The 22970-nt window shown below is 42.3% G+C and overlaps 1 protein-coding gene across 1 annotated transcript in view; it reads left to right on the plus strand.

Annotated features, from left to right (window-relative positions):
- LOC126998146 (uncharacterized) overlaps window positions 1–22633 on the plus strand; it is a gene marked incomplete at its 5' end in the record, with an annotated part of 45424 nt that extends 22791 nt beyond the window's left edge. The window contains 3 exons of the mRNA XM_050859574.1: window positions 860–961; window positions 14449–14575; window positions 22109–22633. Coding sequence (XP_050715531.1) covers window positions 860–961; window positions 14449–14575; window positions 22109–22251 — 372 coding nt within the window. The remainder of the gene's footprint in view (window positions 1–859; window positions 962–14448; window positions 14576–22108) is intronic.
- Between the last annotated feature and the right edge of the window lie 337 nt (window positions 22634–22970).

Consider the following 22970-nt stretch of genomic DNA (forward strand, 5'->3'; position numbering starts at 1 on the left):
AAGCACCCCAATTCAGTTATGGTTTGGGGTTGCTTCTCCTACCACGGCCTGGGGCACTTAGTCTTCCTCCCAGAGAACCTGAGAATAAAGCAGCACAACTACCTGGACCAGCTGATAGACCACCTTGACCCGTCGATGGAGGCGTGCCAGGCAGATTTGTTTGTGTAGGATGGGGCACCATGTCACAGAGCCAAACTAGTGACTGATGCTCTTGCTTTTGGGAGTGTTCGCTACTTCAACCGCTGGCCTGGCAACTCACCTGATCTTAACCCTATAGAAAACCTCTGGGGAAAGATCAAGTCCGGGTTGCAAAACTACAATGTCTCCTCATTACTGAAGCTCAAGGACACCATCCAGCAACTGTGGGACTCCATGGCTCAAACTTACCTCCAGACTCTCTTCCAAAGCATCTAAAGCTTGTTAGAAATGCCAAAGGATAAACAAAAAAGTACTAGAAAGTAAAAAAAAAAGTGTCTTCTTTGTTCCTTGAGCCTTCTATTGTACTGAATTTAGTTCAAGGCAGGTAAAAACCTTACCGCACATATATCAACCGCGCCTACTGTAACATTCTTTTAAAGAATTTACTATTTATTATTTATGTATCTAGGATAGTGAATGTTTTATAATTATTTGAGATACCATCTTTATTTAAGCACTTTTAACAACTCTACCAACAAAGACTTAGTACATGCCCAGAGGACTGGCTGAGTTTCTTCCAAGAAGTGATTCCATCGAAGAGATTAACAAGAATTAAGCCATATGACATTCACTTGTATTTTGGTTCATAATTCTGTAACTACTGACTATACTTTAATTTTTTGTGTATTTATTTACCATCATGAGTACTTTTGTCTACCAGGTTGACCAGCAGACTCCATGGGTTGGGGCAGGAATTGGTTTGATTCTAGGAGTGCTGGTAGTGGTGGGAGATGCAGCACTGGCAAAGGAATCGGTTCTCACAGTAAGTGTCTATTTTTAAGGATTTTTCACATTACTTGGCCCGTTCACTGTTGGACATTTTGAGGCCTAATTCCACCAGAATTTTAACTTTCTCTTAACTTCTTTGGGCATACGGGTGACAACTATTTTTCATTGCCAATTTACAAAGAGAGTTTGACATTGATTGTCATAGCATTGTAAGATAATACTAAAGACTTGTCTATATAATATGATTTATATATATTTGGGCATAATGAAGATATTTTTATCATGTTATAAGCAAGGGTGTGGAGTTGGAGTCAGAGTTGCCAGAGTCGCTTACTTTTGGCTGGAGTCGGAGTCTGTGTAAATATCTCTGACTCCGACTCCTTTATGTGATCCATTCTTGTTTAAAGTACTTGGCTGCACTGCTAGAACAGTGTTACCACTCTATGGGAAATTTCCACAAATTTGTAGGAGGCAAGTTTTTGTGGGAGCTCTTGTGGGAAGACATTTCAAAAAAATAATCTGATATGTATTCTTTTATAGAAATGTAGGTTATTAATCTGTATATTAATGAGATAAATTACTACCTCAACTACATTTTCACTACTTGCTCAACAATTCCACATAAAAAACTATATATATATATATATATATATATATATATATATATATATATATATATATATATATATATATATATATATATATATATATATATATATATATATTTCCATATATAAAACGCCTCTTTTTTTTTTTCAAAAAAGAAGATTCGAAAAATCACCCTGCATCTTATACGCCGATGGTTAGGTTTTGGTAGGCCTTAGGGTTATTGTTACTGGTATGAAACCAACACCCAAAACACCTCCCTTTGACACAATAGTTGCCAGATGTCTGCAGAAGGAAATATACCATATTCTGCAGCATGTAACACACTTTTTTTTTCACTTAGAAAATGCCAAAAAGTTAACCCTGCGCGGTATATGCCGAAGGTACAAATTCTGATTGATTTAAATAATAAATAATGTGATGAAATAGAAAAAGAAAGTGTGAATAAGCAGAAGAGAGGAGAAGGACATAACCATACAGGTCACAAGAAGAAAAAGACGCACCACACGTGGGAGCCGAGGTACGGCGTGAACTCGAAACAACACACAACACCGCCACAGCGCTCCAGTCACCAGTGTGCCAGGTACCTTGGTGGTGATGGTTAAAGCGGCTATTACACGGGAACAATACTGGTGGAGCAGGGTGGTGCCTGACATCACTGTTTGGCGATCGTGGGGCGGACTAGTCTGGAGGTATTTCTGCTGTGCGTTTTCTGTGATACATGTTTGAAAGAACGGATATCCATGGATGACTTCAGTGTTTATTGTAAGCGTATTTTTGTTTCTCATTGTGAAAATAACTACAGGGGGGTCGTCTAATATGCGAGAATATGGGCGGTTCAAAGCCTCGCATATCGCAAATTTGCATATTAGGAACCTTAAAAAGCATGTAAATAATGGTATATGGGCGGTCAGCCACATTTTTTTAACTTAGTTTCCAATGTAATAAACTGCTTTTTCGAGTTCTTTGGAGGCGCCATAATAACAACAACAGCAACAACAATAGCCCACAGGCTAGCTTGCACACAGCACAGACACAGCTTGTGAGAGCAATGGCTGCTTTAGACGTACTGATGAAGAGAACACGTGGAGCCGTCTCACAGAGTAGAGTTGCCAGATTGCGCCATTGTTTATTTCCCTTCCTTCGGGAAGTGAGTAACAGCAAGTTCATTATTTGGTAGGAAATGGATGTTAGCGAAGTCGGGAACATGAAATGAATGAAAAAAAAACTTTTCTCTTACTACCGAGTCAAGTCACCGCTCCCACGTGCTCCACCCCCCAAGGGGGGGAGGGAGGGAGGAAGGAGGTCGCATATGAGGTGGTTCGCATATCCCAAGTTCGCATATCAGGCGACCCCCCTGTACTATATTAAAACATAGTATTATTGAAAGAAATTAATCAACATCTATTTCTACTTGAAAATAGGTATACGGTCCCTGAAAGTCAAGATCAAGATCAAGATTGCCCATCAAACGTATCATCCTTGTGTGATTAGTTCCCTCAGTAGCTCGGCGAAAGTTACTGCCTGCACGCTGCACAGTGAGTGAATCTACCAACCAACCCATATGTTTACCTTTTCAAAGTCACAGCTGATCGGGGTAAGACCACTGTAATTCTTCAATCAACAGTAGAACACTTTGAACACAGAGAAGGGCACACAGCAACATACGGTATCATAGTCATACAGTAATACCCTTATAACTCAGAATTTGATATGACTTGGCAAAGCAACGAATTATTAATTACAAAAATAAATTTCAAATTCAAACAAATAACGAAAAAAAAATGGAAAGAATTCATGCATCTCAGCATACTGCCGAGTTTTAATCACATCCTATTGTCTACACTTGGAATGTCTCACCCACATTTTCTTCTAAATTGTATCCACAATAGGGCCACGTGATCTCATTCTCCAGCACTCTTTGATTTATCTCGGTATGCTGCCAATTTTTTCCACATTTCATGGTTTACACGTGTCAAGGCTTGCCAGCGCTATTTCTGCATTAAATACATGTACCCTTACTCTCCCTGCTCGCTCCTCAAACACACACGTGTTTTCTGTTAGGACTACATGGCGACAGATGCCCTTTCATTTGTATGTGTTAATTTTAGCTTTTACTGCTGCTGAGTAGTGCAGTGTTTTAAAAATTTTGACTGTATATGCAAATGGGGGGAAGAGGAATTAGGAATATGCATAACATGGAATATTGAATAACTCGGCAAAGCTGGAGCCCCCATCATGCCGAGTGATAAAGGTTTTACAGTAATTGTAAGTACAGTGGCCAAATGTACTGCATATGTACACAAAGTTCAGGGAAAATGTGTTTTTAATTTTTTCCAAATATATCTTGCCAAATTATAGGTGTGTCTTATATGCCAGTGCGTCTTATATGGCGGAAAATACGGCACACATATATATATATATATATATATATATATATATATATATATATATATATATATATATATATATATATATTACATCAAAGGGCACGCGTCAAGGGCAACAAAAGGAATACAAAAAAAAAATCCTGTTTCTTGCTGCTCCCATAATAGATAACAGAAAAGAGTAGCCAAAAGAGAGGTCAATTTCGGGTGGAGAGGTGTCTTGATACACCCCTCTTGAAAAAGGTCAAGTCGTAGGCAGGAGGAAATGCAGACAATGGAAGGCTGTTCCAGAGTTTACCAGTGAAGGGGATGAAAGAATGGAGATTCTGGTTAACTCTTGCATAAGGGGTTTGGACAGTATAGGGATGAGCATGAGTAGAAAGTTGTGTGCAGCAGGGCTGCAGGAGGGGGGGAGGCATGCAGTTAGCAAGTTCAGAAGAGCAGTTAGCATGAAAATATCGATAGATCATAGAAGATAGAAAGAGAGGCAACATGGCAGCGAAATTTAAGAGGTAGAAGACTATCAGTAAGAGGAGGAGAGCTGATGAGACGAAGAGCCTTAGACTCCACTCTGTCCAGGAGAGCTGTGTGAAGCCCCCACACACACACACACACACACACACACACACGAGAGATGCATACTCCATACGAGGGCGGACAAGGCCCCTATAAATGGAAAGCATCTGTGCAGGGGAGAAGAACTGTTGGAGACGATACAGAACGCCCAACCTCGAGGAAGCTGATTTAGTAAGAGAGGAGATGTGAAGTTTCCAGTTGATGTTTTGAGCTAAGGATAGACCACGGATATTTAGTGTTGAAGAAGTTGACAGCTGAGTGTTATCAAAGAATAGGGGATAGGTGTTTGGAAGATTATGTCGAGTTGATAGGTGGGAAATTGGGTTTTTGAGGCATTGAAGGACACAAGGTTCCTTTTACCCCAATCAGAAATGATAGCAAAGTCTGAAGTTAAACATTCTGCAGCCTCCACTCTGGAGTCTTGTAATTCCTGTTGAGGTCTTCTGTTGAAAGAAGTTGAATCTACCAACCAACCCATATGTTTACCTTTTCAAAGTCACAGCTGATCGGGGTAAGACCACTGTAATTCTTCAATCAACAGTAGAACACTTTGAACACAGAGAAGGGCACACAGCAACATACGGTATCATAGTCATACAGCTTTTCTCCGTATATACTTAGTACTCCTTAGTACTCCTATGAGAAGCTTCTCCTTCCTACCTATTGTTTCTACCCAGAGGGATTCTGTATTGCTATCTACCTTGATTGAGTTGATAATGACACTTAAGATTGTCTCTGACGAAGAGTGCGACCTCACCCCCCTTCCTGCCTATTTGATCTTGGTGGAATAACTTATACCCTTCAACCTCTAATTCTGGGAGAAAGTGCCTGTCTGCAGTATTTATCCATGATTCTGTGATTGCTATCATATCAAATTTCTCTACGCACGCCTTTCCCCACAATAAATCTATCTTATTCCTAGTGCTGCTACTGTTTGTATAGTACACATTTAGACCTACCCCTTGCTTTACCCTGCAGCTGCTATTATTATTACCACATTTAATGCTCCCACTAGGTATTGCCATCTTAGGCCCCCTCTTAGTACTTACCCTAAAAAAATGTGCAGGTCCCCCAATCCTTGTTCAAGGGCATCAGACAAGATCTGAACCCCCTCCCATGAAAGGTGAACCCCGTCCCCCTGGTATAGGTGGTTCTTGCCAAAGAATTGGTCCCAGGTGTCGACAAATATCCATCCATTGGCTTTGCAATAATCTGCCAACCTGCAAGTTTAATGCAATAGCCCTGGACGCCAAATGCCACCAACCCGCCACCTTGGCAGAACCCCACACACCACAGGAACCCCGCCCTTGGACGTAACTCTTCGAAGAGCCTCCCTATAGCAACGCAGAAGCTGCTCGCTACCTAACCTGCCTATGTCGTTCCCTCCCACGCTCAGGCAGACGATGGGTTTGACTCCCTCGCCTGACATGCACATCTCTACCCTATCACTGACATCCCTAATCCCCGCCCCTGGAAAACACCCTGGTCCTACGCTTCCTACGCTTTTCAAATTTTCGCGCTCATAACACCTAGCATCGTACTCATTTATCTGAACAATGATAACGCTCATGAACACTAAGTACTGGTACTGAATCAATAGTGTAAAACAATAATGAATAATGAGTGAAAAGAAGCTACTGGAAAGTAAAAAGAAAAAGGGTATAAAAAAAACGGAGGTAACTTTCTCCCTCCTTCCCTCCTTCCCTCCCTCCCTACCTACCTTCCTCCCTCCTTCCCTCCCTCCCTCTGTCGCTTGTCACAGGCTTGGAGGAAGAATGGAGACATCTCCACTCGGCAAACAAATGTACAGTCGACGATAGAGAGTAGTGTCATGGTTTTCAGAATGTTTAGCCTGGTGGCAGTATATGGCAACTATACCACGGTGGCGCATTCACTGGCGATGTTAGTGACGCGTATCAGGGTGTACAGTGTGTGTGTGACCGTAAAATTATAATGTTGTATGATATTATATTATAATATAATGTGGTTAGAAATATACCAGATTACATGAATTCAATTTAGAAATGCGATAACGAATGTCTTCTACATGATGATGATGATGATGATGACGAGGTAAAACATCACGAACAGTCTGAAACACTTTTTCTTATTAAACTTTGAAAATACCGTGTGCAATGCTGTCCTTCACAGAGGCAGGCAGTGACTAATGCTCCCTTACCATCAAACAGCAAATAGGCTTGAGGTTCTGTTTAACTCGCAGCCTTAATCCCGGTCACTATAAAGCCTCAAAGACAATTCAGATCATCAAAAATCTAAAATCATTTCTCCGTGAAGATTACGTAGTATCTAAGTATAAATACATGTGTGTGTGTGTGTGTGTGTGTGTCTGTGTGTGTGCGTGTGTTGAGTACAAGGGTAGAAAAGCCCGCGGTCGACGACGCCATCATGTGAACGTTTATAGCCTATTATTACGTATATATTTTTTTTAATAAAGAACAAGATCTTGGCTGTCAGGGATTTATTTTTTAAGTCAAAAGGCATAACAATCTCCCTTAATAAGTGCAGTATATTTTTAAGTGTATCATAGTTTGATAAACAACTTAGAATTGCTCTTGACTAAATTTGAACGAAACTAAAAGCTCGTGTCAAAATGTAGCGACAGAGCCTAAAGAAAAAATATTTATTAAGCGTTAGCGACGGGCACTTTTGATAAATATCTATCTTAAAATTATGTAGAGTGCACCTGTGACCACCGATCACCACAACAGTACGATTTCGATAGGATGTAATAATTTTCATGTCGCGTGGAGGGTTGCCAGATGTCGCTTTCTGAACGAAACTTACTGGACAGTGTGTCACTACTCTCTATAGCCGACTGTACATACATAATGTATGTAGCTGCCTCGCTGTTGATTTTATTATTCAGGAAAAATCAGCACAAAATAGCCAGCTTTGATGATAAGAGATACGTACCTACAAGTGTGTCTGTGAGAGAGAGAGAGAAAAAAATTTACCACTTTTGTAAGACACACACACGGACACGTCCATGGTGGAGAGCCTTTCAATTCCTTTTTTTTTTTTTTTTTTTTTTTTTTTTTTTTTTTTCAGTAAGTTTCTGATACGTCAATGGGGTGGAAGTAGGTTGACCGGAAACATAATTTTATCCATTGCTGGGGCGGTGCGGCGGGCGGCGGGGACAGCGAGAGCTTTTATACGGAGATAAGAATCACAAATATTACACTTCAGACATTGCAAATACCCTTAGAAGAACGATTCGTTACGTCATGATAATAAATAAATACCTAAATAACCAGGGCAGGAAAGACGGAGAATAAGACACAATCAATCAGTCAACTTGCATTTCCATTTCTATATCCTCGTTTTGACATTCAAGAAAAAAAATCACCCCGTCAAAATCGTACCAGTAATTTGTCTAGTTAACTAATCATATATCTTAATTTCTCTTTTCCATTATGGGGAGGAAAAAAAGCAGAAGGATAACCAGCTCTGAAACCATAGAGTAGCTACTTAGTTTTCATTATGTTTTCACTGTTAGGCTACTTCCTCGACAAGAAAGAGACAGTCATTTAGAAGGTTTGAGGAAGCGAGGGGGAAGAAGAATGGCCATTACTTCGTTTATTCTTTCCTTTCTTCGCCCCTCTCCGTCACTTGAACTGTTCTTACTTCTTTTCCAGTATTTCTTTATCTTAACTTCCTCAGTGGTAAAACAGAGGCAGTTAGAATGTTCAAAAGGGAAAGGAAAAAGATAGTTGTCTATATTTTGCTTTGTCAGTATTTTTGTTCTCATGGGTAATAGTCAGGCTGAAATTTGTCCCTTGAAACGTTACCTCTTTTTCATTATTTCCTTATTATTAATTCCTGCTGCAGGAGAGAGAGAGAGAGAGAGAGAGAGAGAGAGAGAGAGAGAGAGAGAGAGAGAGTGGCTGCCACCTCTTCCCTCCATCTCATGAGAGTATTTTTTTTCATTATTACTATTTCGCTTTCCTTTTCATCCTGAATTAGTAAAATAATCCATATGTTTTACCTCCCTCCCTCCTTCCTCTGTCTCTCTCCCTCGTGCTTGTTTCCCTGTTTCCTGGGCTCCAAAAGAGGGGGTGGGGAGGGATAGGAAGGAGGTAAGAAGGAAGGAAGGAAGGGAGGGAGGGAGGGAAGGAGAAAAGGAAGGCTAGAACGCATACATATGGGGAGGTACCGCCCTCCTCCCTCCTCCTCATCGTACTGCCTCCCTATGTATTACTAGTTGTACCATCACACTCTGTATTGCCTGGGGGTTGAGATGGCATGTTCCTCCCTTCTCTGTTGTTGTTTACTTGCAACAATAAATTATTAATCAATCATCAGTCACAAGCTTGTGTCGCTGGCCGTGCCGCCTGCAGCTAGAACTAATGCCATCTAGAGAGGGCCTTGCTAGAACGCACCTAGAATGCACACTACCGACGGATATAGCCTATAGGTTTCCTTCATTATAGTTACCACAGCCAGTTGGTTTGTTGGTCTGTTTAGTGTATCAGCTAAAGCTTTATAAACAAAAAATGCAAAACATGCGGTATACAACACAGGTATATATATTTGTAACAGTATTAGTATCATCGTATCGTATAGGTTATTGTACATCTGGCAGTTGGCAGCCATTTCATCCCGTTCCATAATGTATCAACTGTTACAAAATGATTGGCGTTTATCTGTAGGACTGTTTTTCTTTTACACCTGATAATAAAAAAGTGTATCGTTTTGATCGAAGTGCCTGAGGGGTGGCCACTTCTGGCCACCCTCGGAACTTATAGGGTTAAAAGGGGGGAAGGGTGGTCAGTTGCTTGAAAAAGTCCATTGCTTGAAAATACTTACATACGATAAATATCGGTTTACAATTAGTCATCCATGGATATCCGTTCTTTCCAACATGTATCATAGAAAATGTCAGCTGACTGGGCCGCTGCACAGCAGAAATACCTCCAGACTAATCCGCCCATGTCTACCCCACGATCACCGAACAGCCCTGTCAGGCAGCACCCTGCTCCACCAATATTATTCCCGAGTAATAGCTGCTTTAACCATCACCGCCAAGGTGCCTGCACACTGGTGAGTGGTGCGCCGCGGTGGTGTGTCTTGTGTGTTGTGTTTGGTGTTCACGCTGCGCCACGTGGCCATGTCTTCTTCTTCTTGTGACTTGTACGGTTTTATCGCTGCACGTTTCCTCCTCCTCTCTTGTGCTTATTCACACTTTTCTTACCAAGAGAGCCCGGGTTCGATTCCCGGGCGTAGTGAAATAAAATTAACTAATTTTAATAGTTAAACTTACCTTAATTAAGGATAAATCATTGAAGACATTATCATTGCCATGTATTGCCATCCTTCTCCCATGTATCCTGGTACTTTCTCCTAGAATCGTATTGTCATTTCCACTTAGACATCTTGGCGAGTTCAGAAGCGCGCAACCAACAGAGTGCATTGAGTAGTGACTACTGACGGGCTTGCGACTTGCGAGAGCCCGAGAATACCAAAGCCGTACGCTTATTGTATACGTATCGTAGGCATGGGTTTGGTTGTTTGTCGAGAATAATATTTCATTATGCAATACTAACCAAAATTGCATCACTCGGTTTCTTGACTGCCAAATTTATAAATTTTTAATGCCAAAATGCCAAATTATCGTATTTCACTGCCAAACACACGTTTTACTGCCAAGAATGGGTAAATTTGGCAGTGAAAAACGCCAGTTGGCAAACCTGGTGGTGGAACCAGTGTTAACATTGTGCAGTCTACTGCTCCGAGGAACGGTAGATTACACCATGTTAACACATATTACGTCAGCCTCTATACCTGCCTCCCTTCAAGCTCGGAACAATTTTTCTTTTTTTATGATTTTATGATATACATAGTAGTATACATAATGTTATTTTTAAATTTATTTTAATAAGATTTTATGTTTAATGTTATTTTATGGTTTTGATGTTTCTAAACCCGGTGTAGCGAGAAAAATAGTTGCCCCGTGATAAACTGTTGCCTCCCCATCTTAGCGTGCGTGGCCCCGCCCCTTCTCTCTCTCTCTCTCTCTCTCTCTCTCTCTCTCTCTCTCTCTCTCTCTCTCTCTCTCTCTCTCTCTCTCTCTCTCTCTCTCTCTCTCTCTCTCTCTCTCTCTCTCTCTCTCTCTCTCTCTCTCTCTCTCTCTCTCTCTCTCTCTCTCTCTCTCTCTCTCTCTCTCTCTCTCTCTCTCTCTCTCTCTCTCTCTCTCTCTCTCTCTCTCTCTCTCTCTCTCTCTCTCTCTCTCTCTCTCTCTCTCTCTCTCTCTCTCTCTCTCTCTCTCTCTCTCTCTCTCTCTCTCTCTCTCTCTCTCTCTCTCTCTCTCTCTCTCTCTCTCTCTCTCTCTCTCTCTCTCTCTCTCTCTCTCTCTCTCTCTCTCTCTCTCTCTCTCTCTCTCTCTCTCTCTCTCTCTCTCTCTCTCTCTCTCTCTCTCTCTCTCTCTCTCTCTCTCTCTCTCTCTCTCTCTCTCTCTCTCTCTCTCTCTCTCTCTCTCTCTCTCTCTCTCTCTCTCTCTCTCTCTCTCTCTCTCTCTCTCTCTCTCTCTCTCTCTCTCTCTCTCTCTCTCTCTCTCTCTCTCTATCTCTCTCTCTCTCTCTCTCTCTCTCTCTCTCTCTCTCTCTCTCTCTCTCTCTCTCTCTCTCCTGCAGCAAAGTGTGCCAGAGGTGTGACAGGGGAGAGTTTGAAACAGTTGAGCACATGACGCTGGAATGTGAGAAGTATGAGCGAGTAGGAATGGATAAGATGAGAAGAATTATCCAACCTGAAATGGGCTGTGTGAGATGAAAGAAGTGGTTGAAAGGACAGGGAGAGAATGGATGTTGCTTCTGCTGGGGCTGTGTGGGGAGAAGACTGAGAGGAAGATTGTGGCAGTGAAAGAGTTCCTAGAGAGAATGAATGTGGTATGTTAGGAGTAGGGAGTAGAAAGTATGATGGGTACTCTTTGTTTCTGTGTGCTATTTTTTTATATAGGTGTTGCCATTACAAAGGCCTGATGTGGAAGAAATCCCAAGTCACCTGTAAGATCAAGATCAGGCATTACGTGATGGGAGACCCGAGGCCTCCGTGCTCTGCCGAGTCTGGGAGCAGACAGACTGAGCCGGGCCACGCATGCGCAGATGGGAGGCAACAGTTTTTCACGGGCAACTGTTTATCACGCTACACTGGTGTCACACCGGACAAATCTACCCAGAATGTCTGTTGCTGGGTATTTGTCCGTTGAGATTTAGTGGTCTGTTAAATCCAAAATCCATTAAATCAGGGTCCGTTAAATCGAGGGGCAAGTGTACCTCCATCAATTTTCTAGTTAGAGCCCATGTTTCTGCTCCGTACAACATCACTGATCTGATACACGCTTGGTACACCCCTGTTCTGCTCTTTAGAGGGATGTTACGATTCACAAGTAAACTAGCCATCTCCCTCCACTTTAACCACTCTGCCGCCACTCTTGCTCTCACAGTCCTCTCCACTCCCGCCTCACAGTCCAGAATGTCTCCCAAATAACAGAAATGTTCTACCTGATCCAGCTTTCATCCATTCACCTCTAGTCAGTTAGTCTGTATTGTTGTTCAAGTGGCGCGCGGGAACAAATGAGCTCAGCTGTGTGGCCATGGCGCTGTGTGAGTCCAGTTACGTGAGACATATGGTGGCCACTCCGTAATATACCGCGTATAAGTGGAAAAAACGTGTAAATTAAACATTTATTTGGATTTTGGACCCTGCGTTATTTCAAAAACGCGTAAAACAAACTCGCATAAATCAAGTTACCTGTACATATATATATATATATATATATATATATATATATATATATATATATATATATATATATATATATATATATATATATATATATACAGTGGAACCTCGAATCTGAGTAACTTAGTGTACAAGTAAATTAGAATCTGAGCATTTCAACTCGTAAAAAATCGATTTAGAGTACGAGCGATAAACTACAATATGAGCAAATGTAAGGAAATGGCAACCATCCGCCTGTGACTGTTTTGAAAATCCCGCGCGGCGACTGCAATCTCGTGGCAGCCGCCCAAGTTATTGGTCGGCCGAGCACATGTACACAGTCAGTGTTTGTCTGAGGTTGGGCGGTGAACTGACGTGCTTTCTGATCACTTCTTTGAGTATTTTCACCCACATAACACACAATGGCCCAAGAGGAAGACAGGTGCCACTGAAGGCAGTGAGAGAAGGAAAAAGGATCAATAACAATAGAAGATAAGAAAGAGATCATTGAAAAGTCTGAAAGGGGTGTTCGTGTGTCTCAGCTTGCTATGCAGGACGGTCGTTCTACATCCACAATTTGCATTCTAAAAAAATATACCTATATATTTAATTTTTTTCAAAATTTTTTGGGCCTGGAACAAATTAAGTGGAACTCCATTAATTTCAATAGGAAAAGTCGTTTTAGAATACGAGTAAATTGGTTTACGAGCTTGGTCTTGGAGCAATTAAACTCGTATTCAAGGTACCACTGTATATATATATATATATATATATATATATATATATATATATATATATATATATATATATATATATATATATATATATATATATATATATATATATTTTTTTTTTTTTTTTTTCGTTCCTATTCTTCTCTATGAAGTCATCCCTGATCATCATGTATTTGTATTTATTTACTTAAGCCATCATCTTCCATATAAATAAATAACCAAATTACTCCTTTTCAACAGAAAGAGTAATATACCATATTTCCTGCCATATAAGACGCACCGGAGTATAAGAGTATAATTTGGCAAGATATATGTAGAAAAAAATTAAAAGCTCCACATTATCCCTGAACTTAATGTATATGTAGTATTACATTTGGCCACCTTACTTACAATTATGACTATGGTACCGTATGTTGCTTTGTGCCCATGTCTGTGTTCAAAGTGTTACACTGTTGGTTGAAGTGTTACAGTGCTCTTACCCTGAGCAGCTGTGACTTTGAAATTGTAAACAAAAGGGTTGGTTGGTAGATTCACTGACTGCGCAGTGTGCAGGCAGTAACTTTTGCCGAGCTACTGAGGGAACTAATCACATGAGGATGCTACGTTCGATGGGCAATCTCAGTCTTGGTTTTGACTTTCAGGGACCGTATACCTACTTTAAAAGAAAAATAGATGTTGATTAATTTCTGTCAATCATATTATATTTCAGTAGTTATTTTTACAATGAGAAACAAAAATGCGTCTACAATAAACACTAGTCATCCACGGATATCCGTTCTTTTGAACATGTATCACAGAAAACGTCAGCTGAATGGGCCATTGCACACCAGAAATACCTCCAGACTAATCTGCCCAAGTCCGCCCCATGGTCGCCGAGCAGTCACGTCAGCCGAGATATGACTGTATATATACCCTGCTCCGCCAATATTGTTCCCGTGTAATAGCCACTTTAAGCATCATCACCAAAGTACCCGGCACATTGGTGACTGGCACGCCACAGCAGAACTGTGTTTTGTGTTTATTGTTCACGCCGCGCACTGCTCCCACGTGTTGCGCGTCTTCTTGTGACCTGTGTGTTATTTTCGCATCACATGTCCTCCTCCTCTCTTCTGCTTATTCACACTTCCTTTTTCTATTGCATCACACTATTCATTATTTAAAGCAATCAAAATTTGTACCTTCGGCATATAATGCGCTGGGGTAACTTTTTTGCATTTTCTGAGTGAAAAAAGTGCGCGTTACATGCCGCAAAATAAGATATATTTCATTCTGGGGACATCTGTAAACTATTGTGTCAAACGGAGGTGTTTTTTTGGGTGTTGGTTTCATACCATTAACAATAACACCTAGGCCTACCAAAACCTAACTATCGGGGTATAAGACGCTGGGTGATTTTTTATTTTTTTATTTTTTAAGTGCATCTTATATGGCGGGAAATATGGTACATTTCCTTATATGAACTATATGAACATTCCTTTCAGCACCCAGTCCTTCAATCCCTAGTGACCATTGTGTTCTCCCTCCTGGGCCTTGGGCTGGGCTACTGCTACAGAGCATACGTGCAGAACACAAGGAAATCTTTACTAGAACGTCCCCTGGATTTTATGGGTAAGGAGATATTATAACGTTATTGTACTGTATCAGAAGTGATATTGATTCCTCTTAGTACTTTGTGAGCTTGTTGGATTGTGGCAAGCCATAATTTATCCAGTCGTCCTATACTCGCATGTCTTCCTTACATAACTCTCTCCAAAGCATCTATTACTTGTCTGCCCTTCATTACTCTCTCCTCTCCTTCCATTCTTTCATGCAAAATAAAGAATTTATCACCTGTCTACCTTTCACTGTTCTGTCACTGTCCTCTCTCTCCATGCTTACATACCTAGGTATTTCAGACTGTCCCTTAGAACCAGGGGTGTGGAGTCAGAGGTAAAAATTTTCTGATTCCGACTCCGGGAAATTTTAAAGTTGCGACTCCGACTCCGACTCCGGCCCCCATGCCCCTCCCCCTCTATTGCAATTTTAGATTTTTTTTTTTTAGATGCTGCCTGTAATGCCGGTAGACTCTCTTGAGGTCCTTTTTCTTACATGTATTTACATCCAAATTACATGTACTCTATAGACAACATCTAGATAATGTAAAAAAAAAAAACTTCACAAGTACATTACGATAAATGATTATGTTAAGGAGTCGGAGTCGGGGGTATTTTTACCAACTCTGACTCCGACTCCGGCCAAAAGTAGCTGACTCCACCGACTCCGACTCCGACTCCACACCTCTGCTTAGAACACTGTATCATCTGCATACAGCCCTACCATCACAGATTGCTCTGTACATCTCACTGTCAACCCTGGACCTAATTCCCCTACTCTGGCTTTCATTTCTCTCATGCAACTGTCCATATAAACATGAAACAAGCATGGTGACATCACATACCCATCTTACACCCACACCGAAACCCAAACTCTCACTCAGCTCTTTGTTCACACACATAGAGGCACTCACATCCTTGTTAAAAGACTTGATCCCTTCAAGTAAACATCCTCCCACATCATATATTTTTAGGACATCCCATAAACTACTATCAATTCAGATCAATGACAGCAGCAGACACCTTCTTATCCTTTTCTAAGTACCTTTCAACAACAGTACCCTCCCAAGTTTCATGCTTGCTTCGTTCTGAAGGTATAGCGCTAAACTCGAGGATCGCGAAACTTGGGGTATTGAAAACACTGAAAAAGCGCTTATTGGTTCTGACCCGTAGAGAAGCTGACATTTTTCGACTTTACTCCCTTGTTATCTCAAAATACACACCTTGGTAAAAGGAAGAAAATTGGAAGTGAGAATGGGTCGTTTGAAGCCGCAATTGAAGGTGGCTGCCTTACGATTGGCTGGCAGTTCTGAAAACACGCTTGTGGTTTGCTGTGAGTCTGATGACATCATCGACAGCAGTCACCCAATCAGCAGCCTCGCTGCCTGAAGGCGGTGTCACACTGGCCATTTTCCTCCAACCGTTGGGGCTATGGGCAACTGCGGTTGTCTGTAAGCTGGTGTCACACTGGGCCTTTTTCCTCCAACCGCGTTGGAGGTAGGAGCCACCGGCAACTCCAACTTTTCTGGGTGTGCGTCACACACAGCCAAGGTCGGTTGCCCATAATCCGCAACGTAAACAAAGCAGTCACCCTGTATCGACATGGCGCCGCCTGAGAAAGTAACTATGAAATGAAAGCATTGTTCTGAAGTTAACGTTGATAGTTAACTCAGTAGTTCATTGTTTTTACCACGGGCCATTAGCACACATCTCTGTGAATCCCGCCCCAGCATGTGTGAACACGGTCACCCAATTGAGGGAGTTTAAAGCTGCTGGTATCTTTTTTCTCCAACCGCATTGGCGGTAGGGGCAATCAGCAACTCAAACTTTTCTGGGTGTGCATCACACACGGACAAGGTCGGTTGCCCATAAACAAAGCAGTCCCCCTGTATCCACGTGGCGTCGTCTGCTAAAGTAAGGGCTATCGCAGCTTGTGCATCCGTTACCAGAGTTATGGACTTGTTGCTGCAGTTAAGTGGAAGGAAGAAGTGGTTGTGGGCATGATTATGGCTTCAAAGATGGGAAGACAAAAGTGTTTACCCAAACGTCATCAGAGAATTGGGTAAATTTCCAGAACGTCACCCGTGGGACACTGTTGGACGAACCTATTTTTTCTGGTAGTTTTCAGTGTGTTATGAAATAATCTGCTAACTCTTTCTGTTGTAAATCATTAAATCACTAATGAAATGAATGACTCTTCAATGCCTGTTGTACGTGCATCCGCCACCAACCGCCGCCACAAACGCAAAATAGCTCTCAGAGAGGTACAACTTGCTTACCGTTTCTATATGTCACTCACCACTCAAAGTTCACAAGTGGACAAACTAGAACAAAAGCAGGCGAATTAATGTTTTTCCTGCTGTGTATTCCCCCAGTGCGCATGCGTGGTGGACAGCAGAACAACTTATTTCAGCGAGAACGTATTTCTTGCAACACTGGCCAGCGTAGTGGGCCACCGCCGCCATGTTCCTCCTGCGCTGCGTATTTCCGCCACCCCACTCTGCGTGCCGAATTAATTTAAGGGACGCATACCAGGCATCACGGAAAATATCCCCCCATAATCGGTTTTCTGTAAATTACTTGTTCATAAGACTTCTGTCATCAAGGGTAACTGTGCTAAAATATTTCAGCAGTATGCTGACACGCCTCCGCACACTACCACCAAGTGTTGATGTGGTTCTTACGTTATTTATATGATTTTTAGGTCGTTTTTTCGATATGTGTAGCCTCTTATGCTAATATCGTATGCCTGGCAGCGTTGTCACCTTATGCCACCCTTGTGTGTGGCGCCTGACACCTCATCTCTCCTCACATGACAGCCTGCCTTCCTGTCTGGCTGTACTGCTTACTGCTATTCGGGTTTTCAAATAGCAACAATGGCTCGCGTCAGCAAAAAGAAGAGGGCAATGAAGCAGAGGCTTGATGACGCCCGAGCAAAGAGGTGGAAGGGGAGAGAACACGAGACACCTGCCGACCCAAGCAGCATGCCTGACACACCACCTACCGCCGCCTCAAGCAGCATGCGTAACACACCACCTGCTGCCGGCCCAAGTATGTCTAGCACACCTGTCGCCGGCCCAAGTACCACACCTGACACCCCCCCTATCGCCAACCCAAGCAACATGCCTGACACCACACCGACACGCCCTGTTCCCGTGCCACAAAGACCTGACATAGCTGTGGATGAACGGGCACAGTTTCTCTTCTTGAAGGAGACCCAGCTGCTTCATATCCTAGATGAATTAGCCAGCAAATACTGTGGAAAGTCAGTCACTTTGCAGGTCAATAATCTGGGATATGACTGCACCGTCAACATTTCTTGTGAGTGTGAGTTCACGGCAACCAAGACACCAGCTGCTGTTCTAGCCTGTGGTGGAACAAGGGAGTATACCGAAACAAACCTCGGTATGGCGTACCAGAGCCTTGTTTCGAAGCAAGGGTATGTGGGGTTTGACTCCTATGCTGGCGTCTTGGATCATACCTCCTTCAAGCCACAATACCAAGATCATATTGACTTCATCTTTGGCCAAATGAAGACCTACTACAAGACCACCATGCAGCACAGCTGCAGCAGTGAAACAAGCCAGCAAGAGAGTAGAAAAATATTATAGGCCTGGTGGCTTTTGAGTAAAAGAACCTGGCATCAATGAGTGGGGCAACACCCTTGAGTGCATAATAACCATTGGAAAGGAGGGGACCAGGTACCTCTTCTCAGAAGTACCTGCAAATACATTATACAATGCAGAAATAGCATATCAAATACATAGTATATTACTTTTGGCTGAATAACAGTACATTCACACTGATTATGGTAACTTGAAAAGTAAAAACGACAATTTCTCAAAATATAACTTATTGACAATATTGGTATTATTACAGTCGTCCCTCAAATAGTGTGGTTTGCTATAGTACGGTTTCAGTTTTATACGGATTTTCATAGAATCTTTTTTTCAAAGTCTATATATACCAAGTCAAGTCACTCTGCCTTCAAAACTGCGACCAGCACGCGCAGGGGGCGGTTTGGGGCAGAGCAGTAGGATGACATCACTTGAAGTCAGTTCACGGGTGACTAAAGTTGCGGCCGTGTGTGCACTTTGGATGTGCATTCTCGCCTTCTTTTACCACGCATTCAGGCGAGCCACTGACAAAAAAAGATGCCTTTTTTATTGTGCTATGCATGACTGTAATTCCAATGCCTACAAACGGCAGTGATAACAAGTAGCCATTAACTTCATTAGCCTTAACAATACAGTACCCTCTTGAATTTCGCGATCCACGAGTTTCGCGGTTAGTCCTAAATTCTTACCATCCTGACTTTCGCGCATTATCACCCCGAGTTTCGCGCTGCTTTGACATTTAAGGGTCACGTCTACTTACCATCGGCGTCACACACGCTACCTTTAAAGGTAGTATCACACTGGACGTTTTCCTCCAAACACTGTGGCTATGGCAAGAGAGAGAGAGAGAGAGAGAGAGAGAGAAGACGGGTCATTTTGAAGCCGCAGTTGAAGGTGGTTGCTGACAGTTCTGAAAACACGCTTGTGATTCGCTGGGAGTCCGATGACGTCATCGCTGATGCTCACCCTATCAGCGGCTTCACTGCCTTAAGGCGGTGTACGTCACAATGGCCGTTTTTGTCCAACCGTTGGGGCTACGGGCAACGCCCGTACACCCAACCGGGAGCGAGTTCACGGTTATCTGTAAGCTGGTGTCACACGGGGCTTTTCTCACTGAGTTGGCGTCAGCTAGGGCAACCGGCAACTCCAACTTTTCCGGGTGTCCGTCACACACAGCCAAGGTCGGTTGCCCGTATCCACATCAACAACGTAAACAAAGCACTTGCCCTGTATCAACTTGGTGTCATCTGCTAAAGTAAGGGCTGTCGCGGCTTGTGCTGCCATTACCCTAGTTATGGACTTGTTGCTGCAGTTAAATGGAAGGAAGAAACAGTTGTGGGTGTGGCATGCCTGTGTTTCCTCCATGCCAGTTCTCATTGTCACCACTGTGCGTGCGTGGCTAACCCATCATTCTTGACTCAGCCACATAAACACACGGATCGAATAACGACACACACACACACACACACACACCAGACTCATTAGGAACCATTGCAGTTGTTTCTGACAAACTTGAGTGTGTTAGAACATATTTGGTGAGTGGCTCACATGAACCAAACCAGGCTCTTGGCAAGAAGAGAGCAGTCGTCTTTAACACTGCTCTCTTCTTGCCATTGGGTATGTTTGGTTTGTATGAACCACTCACCAAATAAGTTCTAACACACTCTAGAAATGAAGCCATTTTGTTTGTGAAACATCTGCCATGGTTCATGAGTCTGGTGTGTGTGTGTGTGTGTGTGTGTGTGTGTCTTTGTTGTTACTCGATCCACGTGTTTATGTGGTCGGAGTCTAGATGGGTGGGTTGGCCACTCACACGCAGTGGTGACAATAAGAACTGGCATGGAAGAACCACAGACTCGCCACACCCACAACAGCTTCTTCCTTCCATTTAACTGCAGCAACAAGTCCATGACTTGGGTAATGACAGCACAAGCCACGAGAGCCCTTACTTTAGCAGACGACGCAATGTCGAAACAGGGCAAGTGCTTTGTTTACATTGTGGATGTGGATACAGGCAACCCCCAACCGACCTTGGCTGTGTGTGACGCACACCCGGAAAAGTTGGATTTGTGGGTTGCCCAAGCTGCCGCCAACTCGGTGGGAAGAAAAGGGCCCAGTATGACATCAGGTTACGGACAACCGACAACTCGCTCCCGGATGGGCGCACAGGCATTGCCAACAGCCACAACGGTTAGAGGAAAATGGCCAGTGTGACACTGCCTTAAGGCAGTGAGGCCGCTGACCGGGTGAGTGCTGGCGATGACGTCATCGGACTCCCAGCGAATCACAAGGGTGTTTTCAGAGCTCAGCCAATCGTAAGGCTTCATCTGTGGCTTTAAAACGACCCGTTCTCTCTTCCTGTTTTCTTCCTTTTTCCAGGGTTCGTATTTTGAGACAACAAGGGAGTAAAGGAGGAAAAGAGTGAGCTCCGGGGGGAAGCATGAGCCAATTATAATGGCGCCACTATAAACAGTTGCGTGCACCATGACGGGCTTGGGGCTGACCATCAGGCCCAAATGGATAGTCTACCAGTGCCATAGCCCACATGTAAAAAAAAATAAAAAAATATAAAAAAATTCCACGGGTCGGAGTAGATAAGCGCTTTTTCAGTGTTTTCAATACCTCGAGTTTAGTGCTATACCTTCGGAATGAAGTGAGCTCGAAACTCGAGAGGGTACTGTATAAATATAGCATTCCTGAGTAATCACTCTTCATTACAAAGCTCACACACGATATATAAATTTTCTCATCACATATATGAACAAACAGATAATACAACTATTAACATACCAAAACGTGTCTTTCTCCAAAATTCAACAGCATTAGTCTCCTTCTACAGTTGGCTCATCGCTGTCTAGCACACAGGTTTGATCCCCTGTCTATCATGACTCGTCTCCTTGCCCATTGTATCTCTAGGAGACGAGCACACATCTTGTCTCTGTCAGGGCTGGGTCTGTTCTGCCCTTCCAGTGCTTTTCCCACTCATTCCCAACCTAGGGGCGGCTTGGGTATTGTAATGGATCCCACATGTTTGTTTGTAACTGAGGGTGAGGTCACAGTGCCACTTCACAGATGTGGTCAAGATACCTCATATGATAAACATTATCACTAACATCTGCTATTGCAACACCTTACTGACAAAGCCAGCAAGCAACACATACCTACCCTGATATACATACTAAAGTTTAACGGCGATCGGGATACGGAAGATACAAGCATCGTGCGATCGTCTTATTATTGAGGTTGAGGTGGCACTTGCTGGCTCAGGCCTATGGTCCTAGGGAGGGTCAGCTATGTGCTTTCTACTACCATCATCAGTGTTCTATCTATTCCTGTCCGCAATCATACAGTCAACTGCACTTACACTCTTCATTATCCATGCATGCAAAGAATGGATCCCTGGCTTCCAGTAACATATGAAGACAGCCACAGGAGGCTCCAGTTCAGGATCTTAATGACACCCAATACTATGAGTCAATGCTCTTGAGTCTTAAACATAATTTTCCATCTTGCTATTGTGTGTAAACACTGACTAACGTTGGATGTGACACCAGTTGTCAACCAAAGACAATGACAAGTAGCAGCAAGAATTCAGCAACAGAATATTCTGGTTTCATCATTAAGATGTTACACTTTCATCCCCGGCCCTTCTCAATTCTTTCCTCATTTTTTGGTCAATACATACTTGGGATTTTAAATTTAATTGTTTCTATATTTCTCTCTGCTATCAAACTAATAAATTCTATTGAAATAGCACTTCAGTTTAACAAGCAATTTTCTTTGATACATACATATTACATCATTCTACTGTATATGAAATTCCTGTGTCATGCTATAACACTTTTATGGTAAGCATAACTTAAGTAAGCAGTATCATAAGATTCAGAAATGTACAGAACAATCATGTTTATATATTTTGTTTTTGAAACCAGATATGGATGATGAGGGTGCAAGAAATGGAGTCACTAAAGAACAAGGGAATGAAAAAGGACAAGAAGGGGAAGAACGTCGTCACCACCACCCTCGTTACAACAAAGCTCAGGCTCGTCAGCGCTACAAGAAGGGCAAGTCTTAGGCCACAACTAGGCTCTTAATAGATCTTTATACATTTTTATGAATGTATAGGTTGTTATGCAGTGATGGTAGTATGTTTTTTACACTTTAAGCCTTTGTTACTATGTCATTACAGCACTATAAAGTTTTATTCACTTGTAGAAAATGTTAGTAGTGACCATATGTAAAGATAAATAATTTGTTATTGGATGTTGAGAAAGTAAGTCAATGAAAACATGTAATTCTTACTTTTATCTTAAATGAATACATTTAATTAGGCATGTATAGGCAACTCCCATTATTTGACTACATTATTCAACATTTTGCTTCAGACATTTCAAAACATCTACTCTTTCTCATTGTTTTGCCATGCAATCTTCATTTGTTTCTCTTTTACAAATCCATGCCAGATTGCAAATTACAAACAATTGCCAGATAGCTGCCCACCTGCCAGCTATTGCTGCTAGTGAAGACATATTTTGGCATACAAGATCAAAACTTTCACTCTGCTCTGCTGAGCTGACTGGGAGGGGGGGGCATGACATGAACCAATACCAATACTATTTATCATTTTCTTATTGACCTAGTCACAATTATAGGGTATAAAATTTATTAGGAAATTTTCCCAAAGCTATTAGCAACATTGTATTCACTAAAAATGCCTATAATTCTTATTCTCTTAAGAAATTTAACAAGAACATTGACCCACTTTATTTGCCAATGATGACAAATTATATATAT

This window comes from Eriocheir sinensis, chromosome 2 (genome assembly GCF_024679095.1).
Source record: "Eriocheir sinensis breed Jianghai 21 chromosome 2, ASM2467909v1, whole genome shotgun sequence".
Classification (NCBI taxonomy): domain Eukaryota; kingdom Metazoa; phylum Arthropoda; class Malacostraca; order Decapoda; family Varunidae; genus Eriocheir; species Eriocheir sinensis.